At 36.1% G+C, this 24,134-nt stretch overlaps 1 protein-coding gene across 3 annotated transcripts in view; it reads left to right on the top strand.

The window, feature by feature from the left end:
• The window catches only part of CSMD3 (CUB and Sushi multiple domains 3), an 872,847-nt gene that overhangs the window by 415,646 nt on the left and 433,067 nt on the right, over positions 1-24,134 (top strand). For all 3 annotated transcript variants that reach the window (XM_036338167.1, XM_036338166.1, XM_036338165.1), the window contains one exon: positions 21,782-21,885. In XM_036338167.1, the coding sequence (XP_036194060.1) occupies positions 21,782-21,885 (104 nt within the window). The remainder of the gene's footprint in view (positions 1-21,781; positions 21,886-24,134) is intronic.

Here is a 24,134-nt window from a genome sequence, read left to right as displayed (position 1 = left end):
CAAAATAGTTTTTTTATTACTTGTCACCAAGGAATATTGAGGCGGGGAAATAATAATACAGTTGCTATTTCTATTGTTTTCTTCTGATCTAGCATAAGGAGTCTGTTGCAATGTTTAGCTCTCCCAATTTGTCCTCTGATACATTGCAGAATATTTTGCTAATTGATAATATGCACATTTCCTCTGTTCTTGTCTATATATAAGCAGGAGAAATCTACCCCAATATATGGTAATGTTAGCTACCTTTAACTTCTTGGGTTTCTAATGTCCTTTGGAGAAGTGATTCTTCAAATATGAACATATAAATTAAAGGTGAAGTCAAATAGTCTTTTCAATTAAATAATTATTCAGTGTAATATGCACAATCAAGAGGAAATATGTGAAAAACAATTATTTTTAAATTTTTGACCAGTTTTTGTTCTCACTTTAAGTGGAATGCACTTTTATCCACATTGAATGATTATTAGAAGAAGAATGTTGATGTCTCCAGGATGTCAGCAATTCTCACAATGGAGAAAATAAAACCCATTGGGAGTAATAAAAGATTAAATTAACTGAGCATAGAAGAATATAATTCAGAGAGAATAAAGACAGGCACATGAGGTCAACCTCAGTTTAGATTATAACTCTCAGAAGGTTAGCAGGCATCTTAAGTGTCAGAGAAATAAAATTGATCATCAAAGAATAGGAATTTACTCTTTTGTTTTAATGTTGCATAACACTAACCAAAAGCCCAATATCTTTTTGTACTAAAAGGCTCTGAATATTTAATTTTTAAAAAAAATTTGGCTCATATTTGCACCTAAGGATTCATAGAATGTTGTTTACTATAACCTAGGTATATCAGTGAAGAGGATCAGTGACTCGCATGATTTAAAATTGTATATTTAAGAACCCACTTTGGAACTTCCTGATTTACGTATAGTAACTTTCTTCTTATTATAGATAGATTTAGAGGCCTGGTGCACAAAATTCATGCACTGTGTGTGGGGGGGGGAATGGGGGTCCCTCAGCTCAGCCTGCACCCTCTCACAGTCCAGGAGCCCATCATCAATTGCCCTGAATAGGGAGACCCCGCCCACTTGCCACAGCCCACAGTGCCACCAGCCAGGTAGCCTGGGCTTCCCTCTTTGGGGTGATCTACAGGGGCTCCGTGATCAATCGCCCCAAAGAGGGAGGCCCGGGCCACCAACCAGTGGGCTGCAGTGGGTGGGCAGGCCTACCTCTGTGGGACAATCATGGGGCGATGGCGGGGGCCCCCTGACAGATCGCATTGCACACGCCTTGGCTGACCTGGTACCAGTGTGTGTCATAGTGTGTTTGTCCAGAAGGTCGTTCTGCTGTTCAGCCTTTCGGTCTATTTACATATTATGCTTTTATTATTATAGATAATCTATGGACAGAGTTTTGATTTAAGAGACAAAGCCCTGAATTCTTATGTAGATTAGCTCACCTCTTTGACTCTTGTTTCCTCATATTTCAAGCGGGAATAATCATCCATACCTTCCATTCCATACAAGTGTTGGAGGAGCCACAAGTTAATAAGCTAAACAACTTTATACATTGGAAATTATCTTGAAAATGTGAAGTATTATCTATGCCTATTATTTATACCAGACCTATTTCAAAGATTATTTTAGGTGGATGATATTATCAGATAAGCTATAATACATAGGTTTAGATATGTTGAGTAACTAAGGATGTCCAAACATAAAAAATAGTACCTAGCTAATAGTGGGTGTTCAGTTAACATTTGTTGCATAATAAATAAAAATACTAATAGATAAGAATAAGCAATGTATATGGAATATGTGAGAAATTATTTGGCATTAGTGGGCAGTGGATAGAAAATATTTTGTTGTCATTATACTGCTTTATAAATAAATATAAACTATATTTATATTATATTAAATCATATTTATACTTGTATATTATTTTCTCTAATGTTATCATAAAACAGAGTGACTGGCTGTTTCATATAGTTCTGATAAAATTTCACTATTATCCTCACAGGGATTTGGTTTCTGTTGAAGTGACAGGATAGATGGGAGTTTCTCTCCTCACCTTTTCAAATGTAAATGCAGGAAACAGAGCCAACCTTTTCTAGTGGGGGTTACTATCCCTTTCTAGAAGGTCCATTATTCTCCTCTTTATTCATTAAAGAAGTAGTGAAGGTCCATTTTATAATGTGGTAAAATAATTAAATTTGAGATATTTTATTCATATATTTAATGCAACACTTAAGCCCATGGTTTGTGTTTAGACCCATAAAATACCCACTCAGTACTCCTCCCTATAAACTCTGCAGGTGTCAGAAAACACCTTTGACTTCCACCATAACACTATTATTAGGAGTCTTTCCATATTGTCACTGTTCCATCACTGAAGCTACCCTTTTGCCACCTAATTTAGCCTGACCACTTTAGGCACTAGTTCTCTGTGCCAAATAGTTGGAGTTTGGGGACAAATGCCAAACTTCAGTGCCAGGTCTGAGACCTCAGCCAGAGACTAGAGTGTTATTTTTTTATAGACTGCAGCTGTCTTTTGCAAAAAGCACACCTAAGGTGAGGATTTGTTTGCCAGTGATTTATTAAGAAAGTGTGCCCAGGAAACTACTGAGACAGTGGGAAGTAAGATAGGAAATAAGTAGTTAAGTAAGAGTGCGAGTTCAGGCCAAATCCCAGGTGCAGTCTGATTCCAGGCAATGCACATTACATCTGAAAGTTTATCCCAAATTGGAGCAGGAGAGCTGGGATCTCTTACTCTATAAGCCATAATCATGGGCTCAGGCTTACCCTGGCCCTTCAGAGCTCATGTAGGACAAAGCAGTTAGTTCCCACAGCCCAAAGGCAGTCTCCAGAAGACTTAGAGGCAAATGAGTATGGGAGGTAGCAAACAGTTCACAGAAAGGACAAGAAGCACCCAAGGAGATCTGGGTGGAGTACTGACAGTGTCTGACTGACAGTGTCTGCTCCACTCAGAGAAACCTGAGGGAGCGAACCTGAGGCGGAAGTTCAGGGATAAACTGAAATCAACGCCACTTGGGCTTACCAAGTCTTACCAAGTAACGATTCAGAAAGAGCTCAGGAGTACAGTGCAGATCAATAGGTTAGAAATCAGAGAAACAAACTAGAAGCTACTATCCCCAAGCCAGGCAGAGTGGCTGTGATCTCCACTTACAAGACACCCCCAACTTGGGAGTCGGGGAACTATCCGTGGTGCTGACCTTCATTTCCCCTCCTCTTGACTCACTCACACCCGCCGGTATAGCACTTCTTGATTATTCCCAGCACTTGTCCTCTTGTCAACATGACTTACTTAGTTGAAATATTTTATATAAAATTAATTACTCTAGGCGGGCACATTGAGTAGCCATCTAAAAATAAACAAATATCAATTTCGTCTCTAAGGGGGTTTGCCGGTTTCCGTTGTCCGAGAGCTGCATTTAATACCAGATAAGACTCATCAGGATCCCGCTTTCTCAAGCTCCAACCAGCAGAGCTGGTTGTGAGAATATGGCAGGGATGGTTTCCCGAAGATGTGGGCAGTTGTATCTGGATTTTTTAGTTTGGATTAATCATTTTGCTACTGGGACTTGCTGTGGCAGCTTTCTTATGGAATCATTCACATTTTTCTCTTGAAATGATAATGGCTGTTTCTGAATGGTTTTTGCTGTTATTATTGTAATGTTCATTTTCTATGAAGCACATCAAAATTCAGATTCACCTTTCAGCTTAGAAGAATTATCAAACCTTAGAAACACCCAGAGGCTCAGAAAATCTATTGTAAAATGGAGGCAGCGACAGCAAACACTAGACTAGACTATAATTTTTATTAAACCCAAATATCTTTGGGCTTTTGGACCCTTTAAGCCCCTGTGAGCATTGTTTTAAATAGAAATAAACTCTGGCTTCTAAAAAAAAACCTCACAAATATTAACAGAGAAAAACTAAAAATAAATATTACATAATGTTAAAAGGATTATTTTTGGATAGAACAATGCATTTATTTTATTTCTTTTATGCTCACAAAAGCATTCTGTTTTAAATTTCAATAGTACATGTTATATTTTATAATAAAATATAGTTTAAACAATACAAATTAATTTAAAAAATATAGGTAGGGTATAATTGACATTGCTGATTACTTCCTGCTTTTTGAAACTTTCTCTTCCGCTGGCTTTTTTTAAAATTTATTTTCTGATTCCTGAATTTTCTCCTACCTTCTCAGTCTTTTCTCAGTACTCATCTTCTTCTGCCATGTCATTAAAATTTATGTTCTTCAATATTCTGAATTCAAGCTCTTTTCATTGTAAATTCTTTTCTTCTTCATTTACACATCTAAATAAAAAATCTGACTCATTAATATGCCTCAGAGTTGCTTAATTCTCTCCTCTAGATTTCCATTATTTCTCTTTTTTAAATTATCAATCAACTTTTCAACTAGCGAAACTTCATCTCATTTTACTGCTTACCCAAAGACTGTTGACAAATCCAGTGCGACATTTTATTGTAAAATAAAATATCTAGTTCCTTGATAAAATATTAAATAGATCTGCAATCTGAATGACTCTTACCTTTCTGGGCTCATGCCCCAATAGTCTACTTCATGTCAGTGCATTACCTGAGCCCTCTGTTTTGGGGACACGCGGCTCCCTCTTTAAGGAATATGCTTCCATAAGCTGTGCCTCTTTAAACGTGTGGTCCTGGTTATTCTTGGCTGTTCTCTAGGCTTCAACCCATGTTTTGCTTTTTCAGGGAAGCCTTTCCTGTCTTCCCTCTTAGATTAGTTTAGGATCCTGCTCTGCATACTTGCTCACCAATTATTGCATTATACTGTTATTTTCTGTTTACTCATCTATTTTCTTTAATTTTTAAAGACAAAAATCATGCTTGAGTCCTTGCATCCTTAGCATTTAGTTGAATAGCTGTACTAAATGTCAGGTGAGAGAATTTCAAACAAATATTGAAATAACTGATTAAATGTTCCCATGTAAAAATCTCACCGGTGTATTTGCATATTTATTAGCTTTTCCTGAGAACTGTGATTCTTACCAAAAAAAAAGGAAAAGTTTTAGTTATTTTTTTCCCCCACTCCTCTTCCCATTACTAACTATTGGTGTTCCTACCATATTAATTTCAATATTGTAATTGTTTTTGAATGATCAGAGCTGTGTTGTCTGATAATTAAGCGTAAATTTTAATTCACATAAATGGTGACAATTAGTATACTTTATACAACCAAATAAAATTTTGGGGGCCTGGCTTAGGAGAGGAAAATGAGAGACTAGACAAAGAAATCCTTAGTTAAAAGTAGCAGGATACACAGACTTACCAGTTAGGACTAGGTTGTCTGTCAGTGACAGAAAACCCCATTACAAGAGAGATTTAAACAAGATGTGGTCCAAGACTCACAGGGGCTCTGCTTTAGGAATTCCTCAGTGACATAGGCAAACTCACTCCTCTGCCATTCCTAGGGAGGGACCTCTACCCTCAGGTTCCAGCATGATGTCTCACACATTCTATATGGCATATTGTGGGAAGAGATAAAAAAGATGGGGGTGGAGGGCAATGGACCAATGCAAGCTATTTCTTAAGAAAGGTTTCTGCAATCTGCTAAAACACACACACACACATTTATTTATTTATTTGTTTGTTTGTTTACACCAAGACTTAGGAACATGGTCACGCTCAGCTACAAGAGAGATGGAAAATATTCTTTTATTTAGGGTAACTTGGCATCAGCTAGAAATCCTATACCATGGAAGAAAGAGTAATAGGATGTTTGGGAAAGGTTTGACAAACCCTATTACACCAATTTAGTCTAAAATTGATGGGTAAATGAGGACTATTTCTGTTTAAGAACTGCCTGGTAAGAAGACAGATATTATTAATAACTAGAGGCCCAGCACATAAAATCGTGCTTGGGTAGGGTCTCTAGCCCTAGCCTGCGATGAGGGTCACCTTCCTCCTGGCTCACCAGTCCCCAGTCCTGCCCTGCCACCACCCACCAGGTTCCCCGTGGTTCCCTGTTCGCCATGCTGCGATCGGAGCCTGCAGGCCCAAGGGGTGAGGGGGGGACCAAGAGGTGGTCAATGCACCGCATAGCAACTGGTTGAGCAGCCGTTCCGATCATTATGGTTGCTGGCCTTTTATTATATAGGATATTGAGACATTAAAATGGACAAGAATTGAGTGCACATAACAGGAATTACTCTAAGCTCTTGTTATATATAATCTCACTTAATCCTCTCATTAAATATATTAAGTATTTGCTATTATTGTGTTCATATTATACATGCAGAAACCAGTTTAGTTAACTTAAATGACTTGTCTAAATTTGAAAGGCAAGTGGCCACACTAAAGAATGTAAAAGTTATGATGGTTAGATGGCATTATGATGGTGATGGTTCTATTGCTGCTGTAACAAATTATCATAAATGTTGCTTAAAACAACACATATTTATCACCTTACTAGAGGTGATAAAATTTGTGCGTGATATTTGTGCATGGGTAGGGTCCCTAGGTCTGGCCAGCGATCAGGGTTGATCAGGGCCAGGCCGATTAGGGCCAGGCCAGAAAGGAGGCAATGGTCGCCTGGCTGGGAGTGGAAGGAAAGGATGCAGGATGCTGCTGCCACCATTGTTGGGGCTCCGCCACCCCCAGGCTTCCCCCCTCCCCCCCTCCTCCTTCCCTTGGCGCTGCACTGCCACAGCAGCAGAAGGGCGGCGGGCTGATGGGCGCCTGCAAGCCGGGGGAGGGACAGTGCATGGGAGATTGGCTGTCATCCCCAAGGAGGATCCGGCCCTCAACCCCCTGGGAAAGGGGCTGTGTCCACACCACCCACCCCCAGTTCTTTGTCCCAGCCCAGTGGCCAGCCCTAATCAGGCGATCAGGGCCTGCCGGGGGTGAAGGGAAGGAACCACAGGAGGTCGGCCGGCTAGGGGAGGTTGGCTGTGGGAGCGCACTGACCTCCAGGGGGCAACTCCTGCATTGAGCATCTTCCCCCTGGTGGTCAGTGTGCATCATAGCAACCAGTTGTTCTGGTCATTCCAGTCATTCCAGTTGCTTAGGCTTTTATAGATATATAGACTAGAGGCCCGGTGCACAAAAATTTGTGCACTGGTGGGGGAGGTGGGGGGGGTGCCCCTCAGCCCCACTTGTGCCCCCTCATAGTCTGGGACCCCTCGGGAGATAAACACCTTCTGGCTTAGGCCTGCTCCCCGGGTGGCAGATGGCAGGCCCGATCCCTTGGTGCCTGCTCCGCCTCCCTGGGTCGCGCACACGGCAGGGCCGATCCGGGGGTCGGGGCGCCACCCCGGGTTGGGTCGCACATGGACACCCGCCACCCTGGGCCGCAAATAGTAGGCCCAGATGGCGGCAGGGCAGGCGGGATGGCGCTGTCCCACCCTGCCTGCAGTATGCAAATTGGTGGTTAATTTGCATATCACACTGATAAGCCAATGGGAGGCGTGGTGAAGGTATGGTCAAGCACTATGTTTGTCTATTATTAGATAGGATGGTTCTCTGGGTCACGAGTTCAATACAGGTCTCACCACAAAAAATTAAGGCCTCAGGAAGCTGATTTTCTGGAGCTCTAGGGAAGAATGTTTTCTGTTTATTAATGCTGTTGGCAGGACTCAGTTCTTTGTGGTTGTAGGACCAAGGTCCTCAGTTTCTTTGCTGGCTCTTAGCTGAGGGCCATTCCCAGCCACCTTCAAATCCAATAAAGGCAGGTGTATTTCTTCTGGTGTCACATTTCTTTGCCACAGTCTTCTGCCATTCTCTTCCACTTTTAAGGACTATGTGATTAGATCAGGCCCACCTTGAATATCCGGGATAAATTGTTCATCTCAGTGTTCTTAACCTTAATCACACCTGCAAGTCCCTTTTAGCATGTAAGGTACATATTCACAGGTTCCCTAGATTAAGGCATCTTCATCTTGGAGAGGCCATTATTCTGTTTACCACAGGTGAGAAAGAGAAGGGGCAAGGAAATTGGTGACTTTTCCAAAGTGACTTTTAAGGAATGGTGTCTTAAATGGGAAACTCTGTCCAGCAAAGGAGACAGAGAACTCTAATTACTCTCTAAGATATAAAAAAAAAAAAATGACAAAGGCCAAGCTTAAAATCTTGACTGTGTCCCATTCTGTCTCTCTTTTTTGTCCCCAAGAGGGATCCCTTTATCAGTAGACAGATTTAAATATCATTTCATTATTCCAGAATTCCATGCCATTTTCATTCCATGCCTTCCCTCTATCCCTAGCAATGAAAGATGATATTTCTACTTAGGTGAGAGGAAGTATTCATGGAAAGCGTTTATGTCCAGATGTCCTCATCTACCCATAATGATGCCTTTCATGGTGAAAAACACAGGCAAAAAGGGAGCAGGTGGTAAAATAGAGGTCAGGTAAAGAAGAATTGCTTGTGTAAAAGAGATACCAAAACATCTTCAAGCTAAACCACAGCTTGTCACATCTGTTAATTAAAGGGCCTGTTAATCATCTTGAGTAAGAGTTAGGGAATGGGAAGCGTTCTTTCATAATGACGAGAGAGGGAGAGTTGTTTGAGTTAGGGTGTAGAAAAGTGTCTGGCACACAATAAATATTTAACAAGTATATGGTGTTGATTGTATAAATTTTTACATTTCTGTATAAGCAAATATTGTATGCAGTTTCATATTATAGAAATCACCTAAATGTAATAAAATAATGAATTATAAAACATTTATATTCTTACGTTAGTGAAACAATTCCCAAATATTTATAACTTACTGTGTGCAAGGCACTCTACTGGCTGTAAAAATACGTAAGCTGAATTTATTCATGACTTATGTATGATTATTTTATAATCTTTAAAACAGCTCCTAGAATTGTACAGTTTTCATATTATATCTTTTTTATTTCTATAAATACAATTTTTTAAAATTTATTTTTCTGCTTATGATTATCAGTTTTCCAACTGATGGCACAGAGAAGTAATAAAGAAAAAAAGAACAAAATCTCTCTTCTTTGCATAGCATATGTTTATTTATTTTAGAAGCATTATATTTCACTTATTCTTAAAATAGTATTTTAACAGCTCATCACATGTATATTGGTTAATTCCATAATTACATGACCAATATTCTAGATTGTAGTTTTAATAAAGTTAGATGTCGTTTCATTTTACATCTTGAAAACTGAAGCAACATCATGTTGTTTTTTTTAATAACATGAGACTTTCATCGTGTTTTCTTTAATCAACATTTTACTTTCTCCAGAAGGTGAGTCACCACCTACCTACCTGTTATACCATTTAGGATAAAAATAAAATACTTATTCTCCTTCTTTTCTGTATTTTCTACCATCAGTGCTACGATTTTATCATATTCTAACATAAAACATAAAAATTTCTGTTCGTATGCAAACATACATATTGCATAATGATATAACGAATCACAGATCACCACCCATTTAACCTACCTCGGCTTTTGTTGTCTCAATAATAAACAAAGATAATAACACCTTCCTCATGGGGGTTTAGGAAGGATTATATGAGATAATCCACATTATACACTTGAACAGAATCTAGAATATGGTACGTGTTCAGAAAAGGGTAGTGAAATAATAATAATAATAATAATAATAATAATAATAACAATAAATGTTACTGCTGCTGCTGCTACTAGCACCAGCAGCAGCATTCACCCAGAGTGTTCTGAGACCTAATGCCTCCAACAGCATTGATGCTTCACTTTCTACTGTGCAGATCACACAGGCTCTCACACATTTCAGAACTCGGAATATCCTCGTGGCGAATCCCTGCTGAAATTAGTCATCAGAGCCGTGAACAGATGCTTCTAAGAAGTCAGAATGGTCTTCTGCTAAGAGCCTGTAAAAGGAACTGAGATACTTTATTATAGATGAGAAGGTTATCTTAATGACAGCCTTGGAGTTGCTGAGAGCTGTAGTCACCATTCTGGGGTGTTGTTTTCTGCTCCAGCTGCCCATCGTCAGCTAGAAATGTTAAGGGGGGCCCTTAGCAAGCAGTACAGGGCACGAGGAGGCCAGCCACTGCTTGATTTGGGGGTTGTGAGCCTTTGAGAGGTTTTAGGGAAGTTCATAACCTGTGCAGAGGAGACAGGCCATTTGAATGGAAAAGCCCCTGGAAGCGGTTGGCTGGACCTGAAAGGTGGGTGGGGTGGGGCCTCAGGGGATCCCAGGGCAGGGTGAAGGGTGCTAGCCAGGTTGATGAGGGTGGGAATTAGAATCCGCTTCATGATTCATTACATGTGAAAGTGTATTGTAGGTGATTCTCACTACCATAGTGTTGTGCTTAATCATTTTGAATGAATCTCATTTTTTAAGAAAGTTTCAAGTTAAAGATTCTTTGTATAAAAATAGATATAGATGTATAAATGGAGAAACAAATAGATATGGATTAGGCTGACCCATTACTAAAGAGGAAAATAAAACAGCCAAAGGCCTTTCTTATCAAACTCATTTTAATAACTTCATTTTTATTTGTTTCGAAAATATTTGGATATGTACAACCGAACATATAAAAATTTTTAATGAATATCCTCCTAAAACCAATGACATTATCCAAAAGCATTTTCTTCAAAAATTTTAAATTCAAGTTGATAAATTATATGTATAATGAAATTTAAATTACGTCCGCCAGTAGCTAAGCATGACTAAATGACAGAAAAGATCCTACAGTTTTGTACAGTTATGTTATAGATTTGATGCAATTTTTATTTTTACTTTTGTAGCTTCTTCCCTTCAGTGAAACATTTGTAATGCCATATTTAATCTGTCGCTGTTACATTCCAGCCGTCCCCTGAAGGGGAAGGCCGTGTAGTGACACAAAAGGCATGAGAAAAATAAAACAAAGCTGAAAGCTTTCATCATCCTATCAATATCTTTCTGAGTCTCCAGGCTCCCGTCCTCCCCTGCCTCTAATATATGAGCCCTTGTAAGAACTGAAACTATTAACCTGATGCTGGCAGCAACGTGGACAAACCTAGAGAACTGCCTAGGCTGGCACTTCTCATTTTATATGGTCTAGTTCAGTCCTGGAATATGTCTTCTGTAATAAAGTATCCATGTATTCTGTTACAATGTATAATTCTTCTAGAACCTGAGACCTATTCTTTATTTTAAAGAGACAGAATTACTTTCAAATGAGTAAATGTTGATTTGCATGTGTCATATTAAAGCTTTTTATATCTTACAGTATTTACCTATTTCACGTAAATTTAGCTTTGTAAATTTCTTTTTACGAAAATATGCAAATTGAGATGCTTACTAATTAAACAATTATTAAACACTAATTTTCCATAAGCATATGAAATACATACCACATACAATATGTATTACAGAAACAGGCACATTCTAGGGTTGTTCTGAAATGTGACTTTTAAAACAAATGTACTTCATCTTCTGCTCTGTCTGAATTAGGCTTTACACTCAATAAAATTTGGTAAAATAGTCCTGAGAGCCATAGTTTTTGTAGTGGGCTTTTGAATAGTGTTTTTATATGTATGAAGAAAGAAAAAAAGGTAAAAATGATTACAATTATTTTTATTTGGGGTAAAGAATCATGAGGGAGTCCACTCTTCTTCACTCCCACTTCCAAAGCCAGTTTAAGTTCTTGACCCTAACCTTGCCCTGCTCCCCTTCAAATTCAGATGGTTCCTGCTGCCAAAGTAAGCAAGCGAAAAGCAAATGCAACCCAGTCAACCCTTTGCCCAAAACTCACTGCTTGCAGCTCTTCATTTACAAAGTTCTTAACACCATTTGTTTCCTGCCTCCATCTTTAGTTTTCCTTCTCATCACTTCTTCTCTCACAGTTTCTATTGCAGAAACAAAAAGAATATTCCTTCCCACTGTGCCATGTTTTGTCCATTCCCCTACAGTGTTCTTTCCCAGTTCCCATCTTCACCTTCCATTGCACTGCCTGGGAGTTTTACCCTGGGGGAAATCTTTCTTCTTACCTCTCCAGTTGGATTAGGGGCTCTCATCTCTGCTTCCCTGTAATTCTGTATGTCCATGTCCAGAAGCATTTAATACAGAGCGCCGCATGGGTCTTGTTTACCTCGTGTCTCCCCATCGTATTGTGATTGTCAAGGTCTCTGGAAAGTATGTGAAAAAGGAAGTGCTTTAATTGGATGTTAAATTGATTGTGTGACATGGCATTGCATAGCTGAAACTTAATTAAACTGTGTATATTTTTGTATTTAAGCATATATTTTGCATTCTCGATTTCCTCATCTGGCAACAAAAATACTTGTTAATGTTGGAGTGAATTATTAATGTTCTAAAGTGAACATAATGGAGAACACTACTTCCAGAAAAGAGAATTTTCTAGCAGCATAGAGTTTGGGGGAAATCTCTTCTCTTTGAATCATAGAGGCATTGCCAAAAAAAAAAAAAAAAAAAAAAAAAAAAAAAAAAAAAAAGAAAGAGAGAAAGAAAGAAAGAAAGAAAGAGAACTTTATCCTCAAGATTTACTGTGAAGAGATATGAGCATCTATTTTATGCTGAATTAGTTATCATAGCTAATAATAACTGCTACTTATTGAGGATCTACTATATATCAAGTACATATATGTTGTTTTATAAACTTTAATTAGATACTTGCTTCAATATGAAAAAAGTATGAACTTTTTATAGCTATCAGAGACTCTCTCCAAATAATATAACATTATATGGCAGCGATGGGCCTTAATACCCTAGGCTTTGCTTATGCACTTGATTCTATCATTCTGTCTCACTAAAAAGTATAGCATGATATTGAAGTTAAGCTACCATTAATTTGTTTAGTTGAACATCATGAAGGGTTTATTTTAATTCTCTACTAAATATATTGGTACAAATGCCTAATACCAGCGTCAGGTGCTAAAGAAATATTGAGAAATTTCATTTGCTTTCAGATTTGTTTTGAAGAAGACAAACAACAAAAACAAATAGACTTTACCATAGAAGATAAAATAGCTTATTCCAACCCATCCTTCCTGTATTTCCCCCAAGGATTTGACACTAGATATCAGAAATTATCTTCCCTTGCCAACACTACTAGGTATTTAACACATAGGGCATATGCCCAACATCAAAGAGCATAGTTAGAAATTGTTATGCAGTATTTGGCAGACAGAGAGGATTTCCTAAATTGCAGACTTTACTATACAAACACAGAATAGTGTGAAGTTTAAGCACACAGATTGTGGCATCAGACAAATCTGAAATAGATTTTAGCACTATCATTGTTTGCCAAATAAATCTGGGCAAATTATTTGAACAAGGTATTTCTTTAAAAAGAGAATAGATTAGACCTATTTATCCACTAGAAAGTTTTCAGTTTTAAGTACAGAAAACCATAAATCAAATGGTTTAAGTAATAAGGAAATGCATTATTTGGCACAACATGCTGTCCAGAGGTATGCAGTCCTCAGGTACACAGTAAAAACACCTAATATTGGCTCTGGGCATCTTCATGCCCTGGCTTTGTCCTCAAACCACGTTACACAATGGCTGTAATAGTGCCAGTCAATACATTCAGTCACTTCCAAAGCAGACTGATTCTTTGGTTTTCTTCTTACTTTATTATTTAATTAAATTATTGTGGTAACACTGGTTAATATCATTATATAAATTTTAAGCATACACCTTTATCATACGACATCTGTGTATTCTTATTGTAAGCTTACCACCCAAAGCTATGTCTCTTTCATCACCATGTATTTGACATAGTTCACCTTCTTTGTCCTCCCCTGACTCTTCCCCTCCTGGTAACCATGATTCTGTTGTTTGTATCTGAGTTTTCCTTTTATTTGTTTTGCTTTTTTATTTGTTATTTTTTGTTTTCTATCCCATATATGAGTAAATCTTACAGTTCTTATTCTTTTCTGTCTGACTTTTTTTACACTTAGCATTTAATTTGAGCACCAAGAATCCTTTCGCAAAAGCCTTCCAGTAGATTTCTTCTCACTTTTCCCTGATCAGAATTAGGTCACATACTAATATGTAATCTTACCCATGACAAATTGAAATGAGACTGCTAAGATCAGCACAGGCTGATTAGAACCATTCCATAGAACTCAGAATGGGGTCAGCAATCCATAAATCATGTGGATATGTAGAGTAAGATACATAGTTAAACAAAACCTGTGTACTCTTAAGAGAGAAAGGTCCGGGTGAACAAAGGAGAGGGCTGTGGGAAGGCAGTTGATTATTTCTGCCACAGTGCTCCCTTTTGATTACCAGATTTCCACATAGATACATCTTCCTCTGCATTCACTTTGTAAAACAAAAACAAAAACAAAAAAACCCCAAAAAACCCCAAAAGCCTACACACAAAACGTATTCTTCACCTATATCCGTGGAGAAATCCCAAAATGTTAGCCTGTCACTTCATGCAATGAGTTTAGAATGTCCAAGTGTTGTACTGGCATCTCCATTATTTCCAATGTAGTTTCCCATTATCCAGAGACCTATGGTCAAAAGACAGGGTATCATCACATCCGTATATAATGATAGAAAACAAAGGTGGTAACTGTCTTAAACACTCCCATTCAGAAGACAAGAGTATTGAAATTCATACAGCAATACCCTGCTGGACAAGATTGGTGGAGAGACTACCTTCTCTGGAAGTGGAATGAGTTCCCTGATGAGCCTGGCAAGTAGCAGAACTCCATCTCTCTAGGACAGTGATGGCAAACCTATGACATGCGTGTCAGAGGTGACTCATTTTTTGGTTGATTTTTCTTTGTTAAATGGCATTTAAATATATAAAATAAATATCAAAAATATAAGTCTTTGTTTTACTATGGTTTCAAAGATCAAAAAAATTTCTATATGTGACATGGCACCAGAGTTAAGTGAGGGTTTTTCAAAATGCTGACACGCCGAGCTCAAAATGTTCACCATCACTGGTCTAGGACCTTACTCTGTTACAGTGTGGCATGCCTTCTGGTTCTGATTTTCGAGAAGGTATTTTTTTTTCCTATTGGACAATGCTGCTCTAAGACTTTAGTATTATAAACACGATTACATCTAAAATTAGATGTTTCTGTTGCTTTTGCCACTCTCTGCCAGAATCCATAGTTCCTGATCCTTAGGTCAAATGCCTATACTCTGCTCATTGGGAAATAGGCTCCTAATTCCTCAAATTCAAGGAGGATATTTAGGTGCTAAGTGGCCAAACGAATGTACAAATATGCACTACATATAGTTTTAGGGTTAAAACAAAGCAATGCATGTAGAATAATGAGCCTAGTGTCTTACACATTATAAATATTTGTCAAGTTTAAATATTCCTGGGTAACAGATATGCAGCTTAAAATTAAGCATGAATTTCACATGACTTCATAAAATATAATGATGTAGAAATCATGGCTCTGTGAATAATGCAGAGATTGAAAATTAGGAGACATAAGTTTTATACCAGTTTTATCAAAATAGCCTAAAAAATCCATGTATTGAAACTTATCGGAAATGAAACTATTTACCATTTAATGTTTAATGCTATTTTCAGATTTCAAACTTCTGTAAAGCCAATGTTAAAATGCATGAGATTATTCTTAACTGACTGCCTTAGTAGCTTCAAAGTTTTAAATAACCCTCAATAAGCAGCACCGTATAAGCCATTTGGAATTACCCCCCTACAAATGGAAGTAATTGCTTTTAAAAATCAAGACAGTTATAAGTAATTTCTACATTTTATTATTACAAGTTTTTTGGCAGTACTCTGAGTTAAATGCAGCTCTCTTTTTCTACTCACGAGTGATTAATAATAAGGCAAATAAGGCAAAATATATGACATTTCTTTCTTTACTAATAAGCATGATATTATTCCTGTTTCCCTACTAAATATTTCAGCCCTAATGCCAAATAAACATGTAAAGAAAGCATTCCTATTATATTGATGATGATTTATTGATTTTTAAAAATCTTTCTACTTTATTTCCACATTATGCCAAGATAAAGGGATGGAAAATGGCTATTTGGTCAACTCCATATTACAGTAGAATCTGTAGAAAATTTCACATCACACTCCTGATGTTACATTTTCTATTCTTGCACAGACAAAAGTATAGTGTGTTGTTGTTTTCTTTTTTAAAATTTTCCAAATTACCTTTATACATTCTACTAAATAACATTTTCTCTATTGGGAGTATCTAAAGTACTATTTTTGAGTTTTATTAGCATGCTTTATTTATATTAATGTGACCATTTGAGGGAAAGATCGTTTTTGTTTCTTTTTTAATATGTAGATTTTACTTTTAAACTACTATTTTAGAAGCAATGTTTAAATTAAGCCTCAGTGAATTAAATTATAATGCATGTTTTCTACAAATCAGACTATTCTAGCTTCTCAGTGATTGGGTGTCATTGAAACTGTTCAATAATTACAACTGTCTCAAATTTTAGTGACAGCTCAGTGGTTAAGTGCTTACCAGAAAATATATGGATTATTTAGTAATTAACCCATCACTTTAAAATGGATAGAGTTCTCACCGTGGCATATATACATGCATGAGTCTCAGTTACAATTCAGGCAAAGTAAAGTCTACCATTAAATGGATGTCCAAATTCTTTAGGACATGATTACACAAGAATGACTATTAAAAGATTTGCATAGAATTAGCAATTCAATCAGTGAGTCATTTATTAGACACATATTTTGTATCTACTAGTGTATTAGGCTTTTTAAGCCATTTTAAAGGCGATGTTCCTTAATTTTAAATGAAATGCACTCATGGATCTATTTTGAAATGTTTGGAGTAAAGTGGATCATGCATTTCTTCTTTTAATAAGATGACAGATGAAGTATTCTGAGAGGTCTACCTACTGAAAAAACACACACCATATTTTTCTTCAGAGCATTGCTAGTTAACAAGAATATATACATATCTAATGAAAAGAACAGTGAGCTGAAATGAAAGGAGAATAAATCAGTATAAAGCTCTGTTTTCCTTGGAGCAGATAGCAATTAGTCTATGGAATTCTAAGATTAGGGCCTCCTCTTCTTAGATCAATAAGTAAAGAAGTTAAACTTGAAGCTCTAACATTTATCTAAAAACCCACAAAGGGTGTTAAATTTACACTAGCATGCTAGTAAACCTTGGATCTAGTTAGCAGACAATGAATGAAATTATACCCAATTTAGACCTTCAGGATTCTCAAAGCTTAAATTCAAGCAAGATATTCTAAAGAGATATATACCTAGACACAATCTAGTCATCTTGTTGAAAGGTAAAGACAATCAGGATCTTAAAAGCAGCAGGAGAGATATCACTTCACACCTGCTAGGATGGCTGTAGTAAAACACAAACAAAAACAAACAGAAAGTAAGTGGTGTTGATGTGGAGACATTTGAAGCCTCATGCATTCCTGGTGGGATTTAAAATGTTGCAGCACTTCTGGAAAACGGTTTGGCAGTGTCTCAGTTAAACAAAGAATTAATACATGACCCAGAAATTCCACTCCTATTTTTGGAAGCTAAGTAAAACTATCCTGTAAAAACATCTGAGCCTCTTTTTGGGGAGCAGTAGTTGACATTTTACTGCTTGTTTATTTCATAGTTTAGGCCTCTTTATTTTATTTTAATTAATTAATTTATTAATTAATTAATTTATTTATTTATCAAGTTATTGTTGTTGTTGTTTTTCCTAGAAACATTCAATGCTGACAAAGTTTTCAAATTCACTGTCATATAGTCATTCACTTTCTTTTAGTCTGTGCTGGGCCTGCATTTCTGTCTTGTTTCTATTTCTAATGTATAAATGTATGTCCTCTATTTTTATTTACTACTTTTCTTTTGGTAAATATTTAAAAGAAAACTTACAATTTCAACCATTTGAAGTGTACAATTCATTGGCATTACGTACATTTACTATGTTGTGCAACTATCACCCATGTCTGTTGTCAATAGTTTTTCACTACATCAAGCTAAAAACCTGTTACTATTAAGCAATAACCACCAATTACCCTGGTAACTTCTATCTCTATAAATTTAACTTCTATTTCCACTTGTATTTTCTATCTCTACAAATTTACCTATTTAGATATTTTATATATGGGGAATCATATAATACTTGTCTTTTTTTGTCTGGTTATTTTCAAAGTATTGGAAAGTCTTCCATAAGATAAAAGAACGTGTATATTTGTCAACTTATTTTATGATACCAGTAAATTTTAAGAGTAAATCAACAAGGAAAACCAGAGAAGCAAACTTCCTCATGTTTATAAAGTATTATCTACCTTAAAAATATTCTTAATGGTGAACCATTATATATACACCTTTTAAAATAAAATACAGTTTAATGAAGTTAACTATCACCTATTCTAGTAAAAATTATATAAGAGATCCAAGGCATTAAGATAAAAGAAATTTTTTAAGAGGCTTAAAAAGCAAGATTTAAAATGTTATTTACAGAAGACATGCTTGTTATGTAGATAAATAAAGATACTTTATAAAGATTTTTAAATAATAGGGAAGACTTATCAAATTGCCTAAATATGAAGTCATTTAGCAAAAATAAATTTCATTTCTACATACCAACAGTTGAAAATATAAAGATATATATCATTGAAACAACTGCAAGAAAAGATTTCAGCATATGTATAAAAAAAGAGTTAAGCCAATTTATGTTGGTTCAGGGATAGATAAACTGATCAAGAGAATAGAATCTAGAGCCCCCAAACCAACACCCTATTTATAGAATCTTTATGTATGTCCGAGTTTGACATGCAGATCACTGGGGAAAGGAGGACTATTTATTCAATTAAACTACAGAGACAATTTCTTGTTCATATTGCAGTTAAAGAAAAATTGAAAGTGATGCTGTGCTTGCTTTCTGTTGTTGCATAACAAATTACCCAAAATTAGCAGCATGAAACTAAATAAATTTGTTATCTTACAGTTTCCATGGGAAAGGACTGTAGGCACATGTTAGCTAAATCCTCTTATTAAGGTCTCACCAGAATAAAATCAGGGTGTTGCCCAGGGCTGCAATCTCATTTGAGACTGTGATACCAAGCTCGCTGATTGTTGGAAGAATTTAGTTACTGGGGTTTACGATTGAGGTTCTCAGTTTATAAAGGCCACCCACTATGCCTGCTACCTGGACCTCTTCCCAGCAACAATGTGTTCTTCAAAGGAAAATAGGAAAGAATCTCTTTTGATTTATTTTGTCTCTCACTACTAGACCTTTAAAGAACTTCCCTGAACTGGGTCAAGCCCACCCAGGATAATCCCCTTTGATTAACTTGAAGTCAACTGAATAAAAACCTTAATTACATCTGTAAATCTATAACATCCCTTATGTTATCCATATAATGTAACCAATTATGGGATTCATTCTCCATCATAGTAATAGGTTTTGCCTACATTCAAAGGGGAAGTAATTATACAGGCCATCTACATGGTTTGGGGTGGGGCGGGGGGCAGGGATCTTGGACAGTCATAATCCTGCTCACTACACATACCTACTTTATCCTTTCTATGAAAGTCATTTCCCAAAGATTAAAGTTTTGCAGGAAATATCTTTACCACCTTGGCTCATAAGCCAATGCAAAAGTGCTACTTATAGCTTAATAAGTCTAACTTCATTAACATTATTTCTTCTAGACTAAAATATTTAACACAGAAAGTGAAAAATCAGATTATACACTTAAAGAACATATCGCAACACACATAACATGTAATGTATTAGTATCCAGAATATACACCAGTAAAGCTGATCTTCTCAACAGGTGAGGCAGGCTCAGTGATGTATTATGAATGAGTTACAGGTAGAACTAAAATATTGATCTTAGCTCTCAATATCTGGGGCAAAAAACTTCCATTGTAAGCAGCCTCATCAGCTCCACCTCATTTTGCCTATTCTTTCCTTATGTGTGCTATAATGGAAAACTGTGGGGAATCACTGACATAAAGGATTCTTGCAATCAATAGCAAGCAAACAAGCTGTCCAAGTGAAAATTACCCAAAATACAAATCATCATGTCACAGAAAAGGTAGCGTAAATGATGTATACATGAAAATACATGCAACATAATAATTAATGAAGAAAATGCCAAACAAATATCATTTTTACATACTCTAAATTGGTAGAAATAAAGAAATATAATGTATACATGTTGTGAGCATTTAAATTAGTAAAATAATTTTGGAAAATCATGGCACAGTGTTATAAAATTGAATTTTTCCTTTATTATTTGGACATTGTACTCCTAAGTATATAACTTAGAGATATACTTATATTTTTGAAGCAGAAAATGTTTAATATTGCTCATAACTGTGTTGCTTATAATAGCAAAAAGTAGAAACAACCTAAATCTCTATTGACAGGCAGTTATTAAATGAGAGTATTTATATTTAGCTCAGGGTAAACTGGGAAACATTTTTAAATTGCAGTCATGTAAAATGTATAATTCAAGGTTTATTTTGTATCTTCTGTATTAAACTTGACTGAACAATTACTTTAGTCAATGCAAATATAAAATACTTTTTTAAAAAGTCATAATCACAATTTGTTGTTATATTGCTTTGAAAAGCCAGGTTATGACATCTGTTTTTAGAATTCCTTTTTAGGATACCACAGTTATAAATAGTTATAATAATTATTAAAGGTATGCCTTTTTAATTTATTTTCTAGTAATATTGGTAACCTAAAGCATTCATTTTCTTTATGTGGTGATGAGTTATATTTTACTATAAATTAATTTTTGCTTAAGGACTTATTGAATATAGGATAGTGTTGATGTAATTTCTTACAGTATTGATTCTTAATTACATTATTTTTTAATTTTTTTAAAAAATTTCTTTATTGATTAAGTTATTACATATGTGTCATTATATTAAGTTTCTAACTTAAGAATTACAATTTAGTTAATATGGGCATTTGCATAGGAGCATAAACAATATGGATGTATGAGTATGCTTTAGTAAAAAATAATAATTATTTATCATGGATTAATGTGTCTTCCAAAGTACTGTGCTTTGTTTTCTAAGCCAAATGTTTTGGGGGTTGCCTCATCTGGTGCAGCTCCCAGGGGTTGGGGTGCCAGATGTTGGACACCAAACCCTGGCTCCTCGGGGAGAGATGCCTGTGTGGTGTGATCCCTCCCTATTGTATGTTGCCATGTCAGGGTGGGTTCTTTGGGAAAGTGTCTCTGCCTTTCCTTCAGTCCGATGTGGTCCTTTTATCTTTTGTTGTGGAGAACAGAAGTTCATCTAGAGTCCAGGTTATTTTCAGAGGGAAATGATCCGTATACAGTTGTGAATTTGGTGTGCTTGTGTGAGGAGGTGAGTTCAGGATCTTCATATGCTGCTATCTTGGACTCTGCCCCCGATACTTTTAAATCTGATGATCTAGATTCAAATTTAGCCGTAGCATATTTTAAGCTATACTATTTAAGCATGCTCTGTGTTTCATTGAGTTGCTTTATAAAAATATCTGCAAATGTATGGAAAACCACTCTCCACCTACATGTCCTTTTATAAAACCTTCTCTAAGTAGATTTGCATTCATCATTCTTCAAATACTTCCTGTAAGAGTATTCTATAAACAGAAGCCATGCCATTTCACTGAAAATTATTACAGAAAGTACAGTGCGCCAAATGAAAATTGTGGGAGAATCATAAGGATTGAACTTTAGCAGTAGTCTGACATGACCTGCTGCCAGAGTATGAAATGTCTGAGGTGCATTTTAAATATTTCCCATTGCTTTATTTTTGTTTTTATTGCATAATGCTACATATTTGAGATGTTTGTTTCTGTGTATTGCTAGGTTATCCAGATAAACTTCGAAGAATTTGACCTTGAGATCGGCTATGATACTTTGACAATTGGTGATGGGGGTGAAGTTGGAGACCCCCGAACAGTGCTCCAAGTGTAAGTTCTCAGTGTTTTCCTCTTGACTTTGCCTGTCAGGTATTTTTGAAAAATTTCCCTTATTTTTCTTTATGTTTCACTACCACCGACAAAAGCATCGTACCTTATTTGTTATCATCAGCCTGCATGTAAGTACATTACATCCCCTTCAGTGGGACTTAATGTACTTAATCCAAACACAACTTCTTAGAATGTATTATCGGACAGGAGCCCATTGGAAATAGACATCTAAAGTGAAATTGTGAAGTGGTTGATTGGGTTTTAAATGGAAAACACATTTGCCCTCACATAATTTAAAAACAGACTGGAAAAAAGTATAAAATAGATCCCAGAGACTTAAACTGATACCAAAGACTGGTCAGTGTTGCTCACTTCCTGGTGGCAAACTCATCCCTAGCTGTCAAGTGTTGGAGCTGAGAGTTCATCAGTGGTTATAAATTTGAAATCTTTAGCAATGAAACTTGAAGTAGTGAACCAGCAATGGACCTCTTATCACAGAACTGAGATAGTTAAAATAGACCAAATTTGGTTCTTAATGGGAGCTAAAAAAAATGAAATTATGTTGAAAAAAGGGAAGTATTAGAAACTTACTTATTGCTGGGTCCTTGGGCTGTTTCCAGTTATTTACCTCTGATGAACCCATGAAGAAATGTTATAGGGAAAGTATGTTGTTTACTTGCTATGAACTTCAAAAGCTTAGGGTATGCTCTCAGAATTCCTTTCATAACTCTTGATTTGCAATTCAGGCTTTATCAAATCCATATTTCTAAAAATGGGATATTTTGCATCATAATTACCTGAAACACTTTTTAAAAGTAGATTTCTGGACCCCTATTCCTGACCTATTAAATCAGTGTTCTGGGATTTGCACCACAAAATATACATGTTTAATAGACTTACCAAGTGATCCTTATGCACATCAAAAGTTTGAGAACTACCAGCATAAATATTTATAAATTATTTTCAGCATAAACTACTCCCAGATACAATGTGCTTATCATGTATGTATTTCTTTCTGTGTAAATTGATTGAAGGTAAGCTAATTTCATTTCATTCTTTTTTCTCTCTTCTTTTTTCCTCATTTTCTTTGATTATTAATTTTATAAGGTCTTATGGCATTATTATTCCATAATCCTGTAATAAAGCGTAGGATTTACCTTATGTGTACATTATAGGCCCCAGTATTATTCCTTCTTTGTCCTTATAATTCTAGGGGGAAAAACTAAAACAAAACAAAAGCAAAAACCTACTCTTCTTAGCTGTCCTCATGCATGCTTGACTTCAACTTTAACCTCTTCCTCTCCCCACAACATGTATATCATTCATCAACCACAACTTTGTTGTCTGTCTCTGAGCTATTATAATTCCATTTTGTGATTCTTAACATAGAATGTATAAAAGGGTCAGCATTTTACATGTTTGGCTGTTGTGCTCAAATTGTTTGTAACTTCATCCCCCATAAAAAGTCTCAGCATTTTTATCAGAATGGTGAGCCTGGTAGGTAATTTACTACATTGGACTACTACCTTCTAGAAATAATCTGCAGTTTTTCCTAGATTTCCTTGTGATTTTATACCTGATAGCTTAGATTTCATTAATGTTATAATACTGTATTAGAAATTTGCAGCCACAGAGCTAATATGATCAGTATATGTGTTTGTTTATTGTTGTTTGGGAAATACAAGGTTTCAAAGAACTGGATATTGCATGTAAGAAAATCTAAATTTATGGTTTCTTTTGTCAAACTGGCAACACTAGGCTTGGATTGTCACCTAGCAAATAACGGCTGGAACACTCTTCTTGCCCCCTTTAGAGAGGGTACAGGTTCTCCATAGTCACTAATTCTTCTTTAGTTTTGCACTTGAACTTCTAAGAAGCTTTGCATTTGCCTGCCTGGGCCTGTAGCCATTTATGTATATGACTCCTGATACAAAATTGGTTTTATCCTTGAATTTATAACAGTGTTTTCCAGATGGTCTCACTTTTACTCTGTCAATATTTAGATTGCTAGATTTATAAGAACAGATTATGTCAATACTGGTGTAACGGAAAAATTCTGGCAGGCCAGTAAAACAGCCAGGGAGACTTTACTCAAGACAGTTGCAATAGGAATCAAGACTATTGCAGTAGGGTCCCAAGTATTGAACAGAGTCAACATTGTTTCAATAGGAAAGAGAAATTGAACTCAACTCTGCTGAAACAAAAGGTAGGATTGTTTTGTTGTGTTAAAAAAAAACAAAACAAAAACA

This window comes from Myotis myotis, unplaced genomic scaffold (assembly GCF_014108235.1).
Source record: "Myotis myotis isolate mMyoMyo1 unplaced genomic scaffold, mMyoMyo1.p scaffold_m19_p_16, whole genome shotgun sequence".
Lineage (NCBI taxonomy): Eukaryota > Metazoa > Chordata > Mammalia > Chiroptera > Vespertilionidae > Myotis > Myotis myotis.
This window is presented reverse-complemented; position numbering and strand designations above follow the sequence as displayed.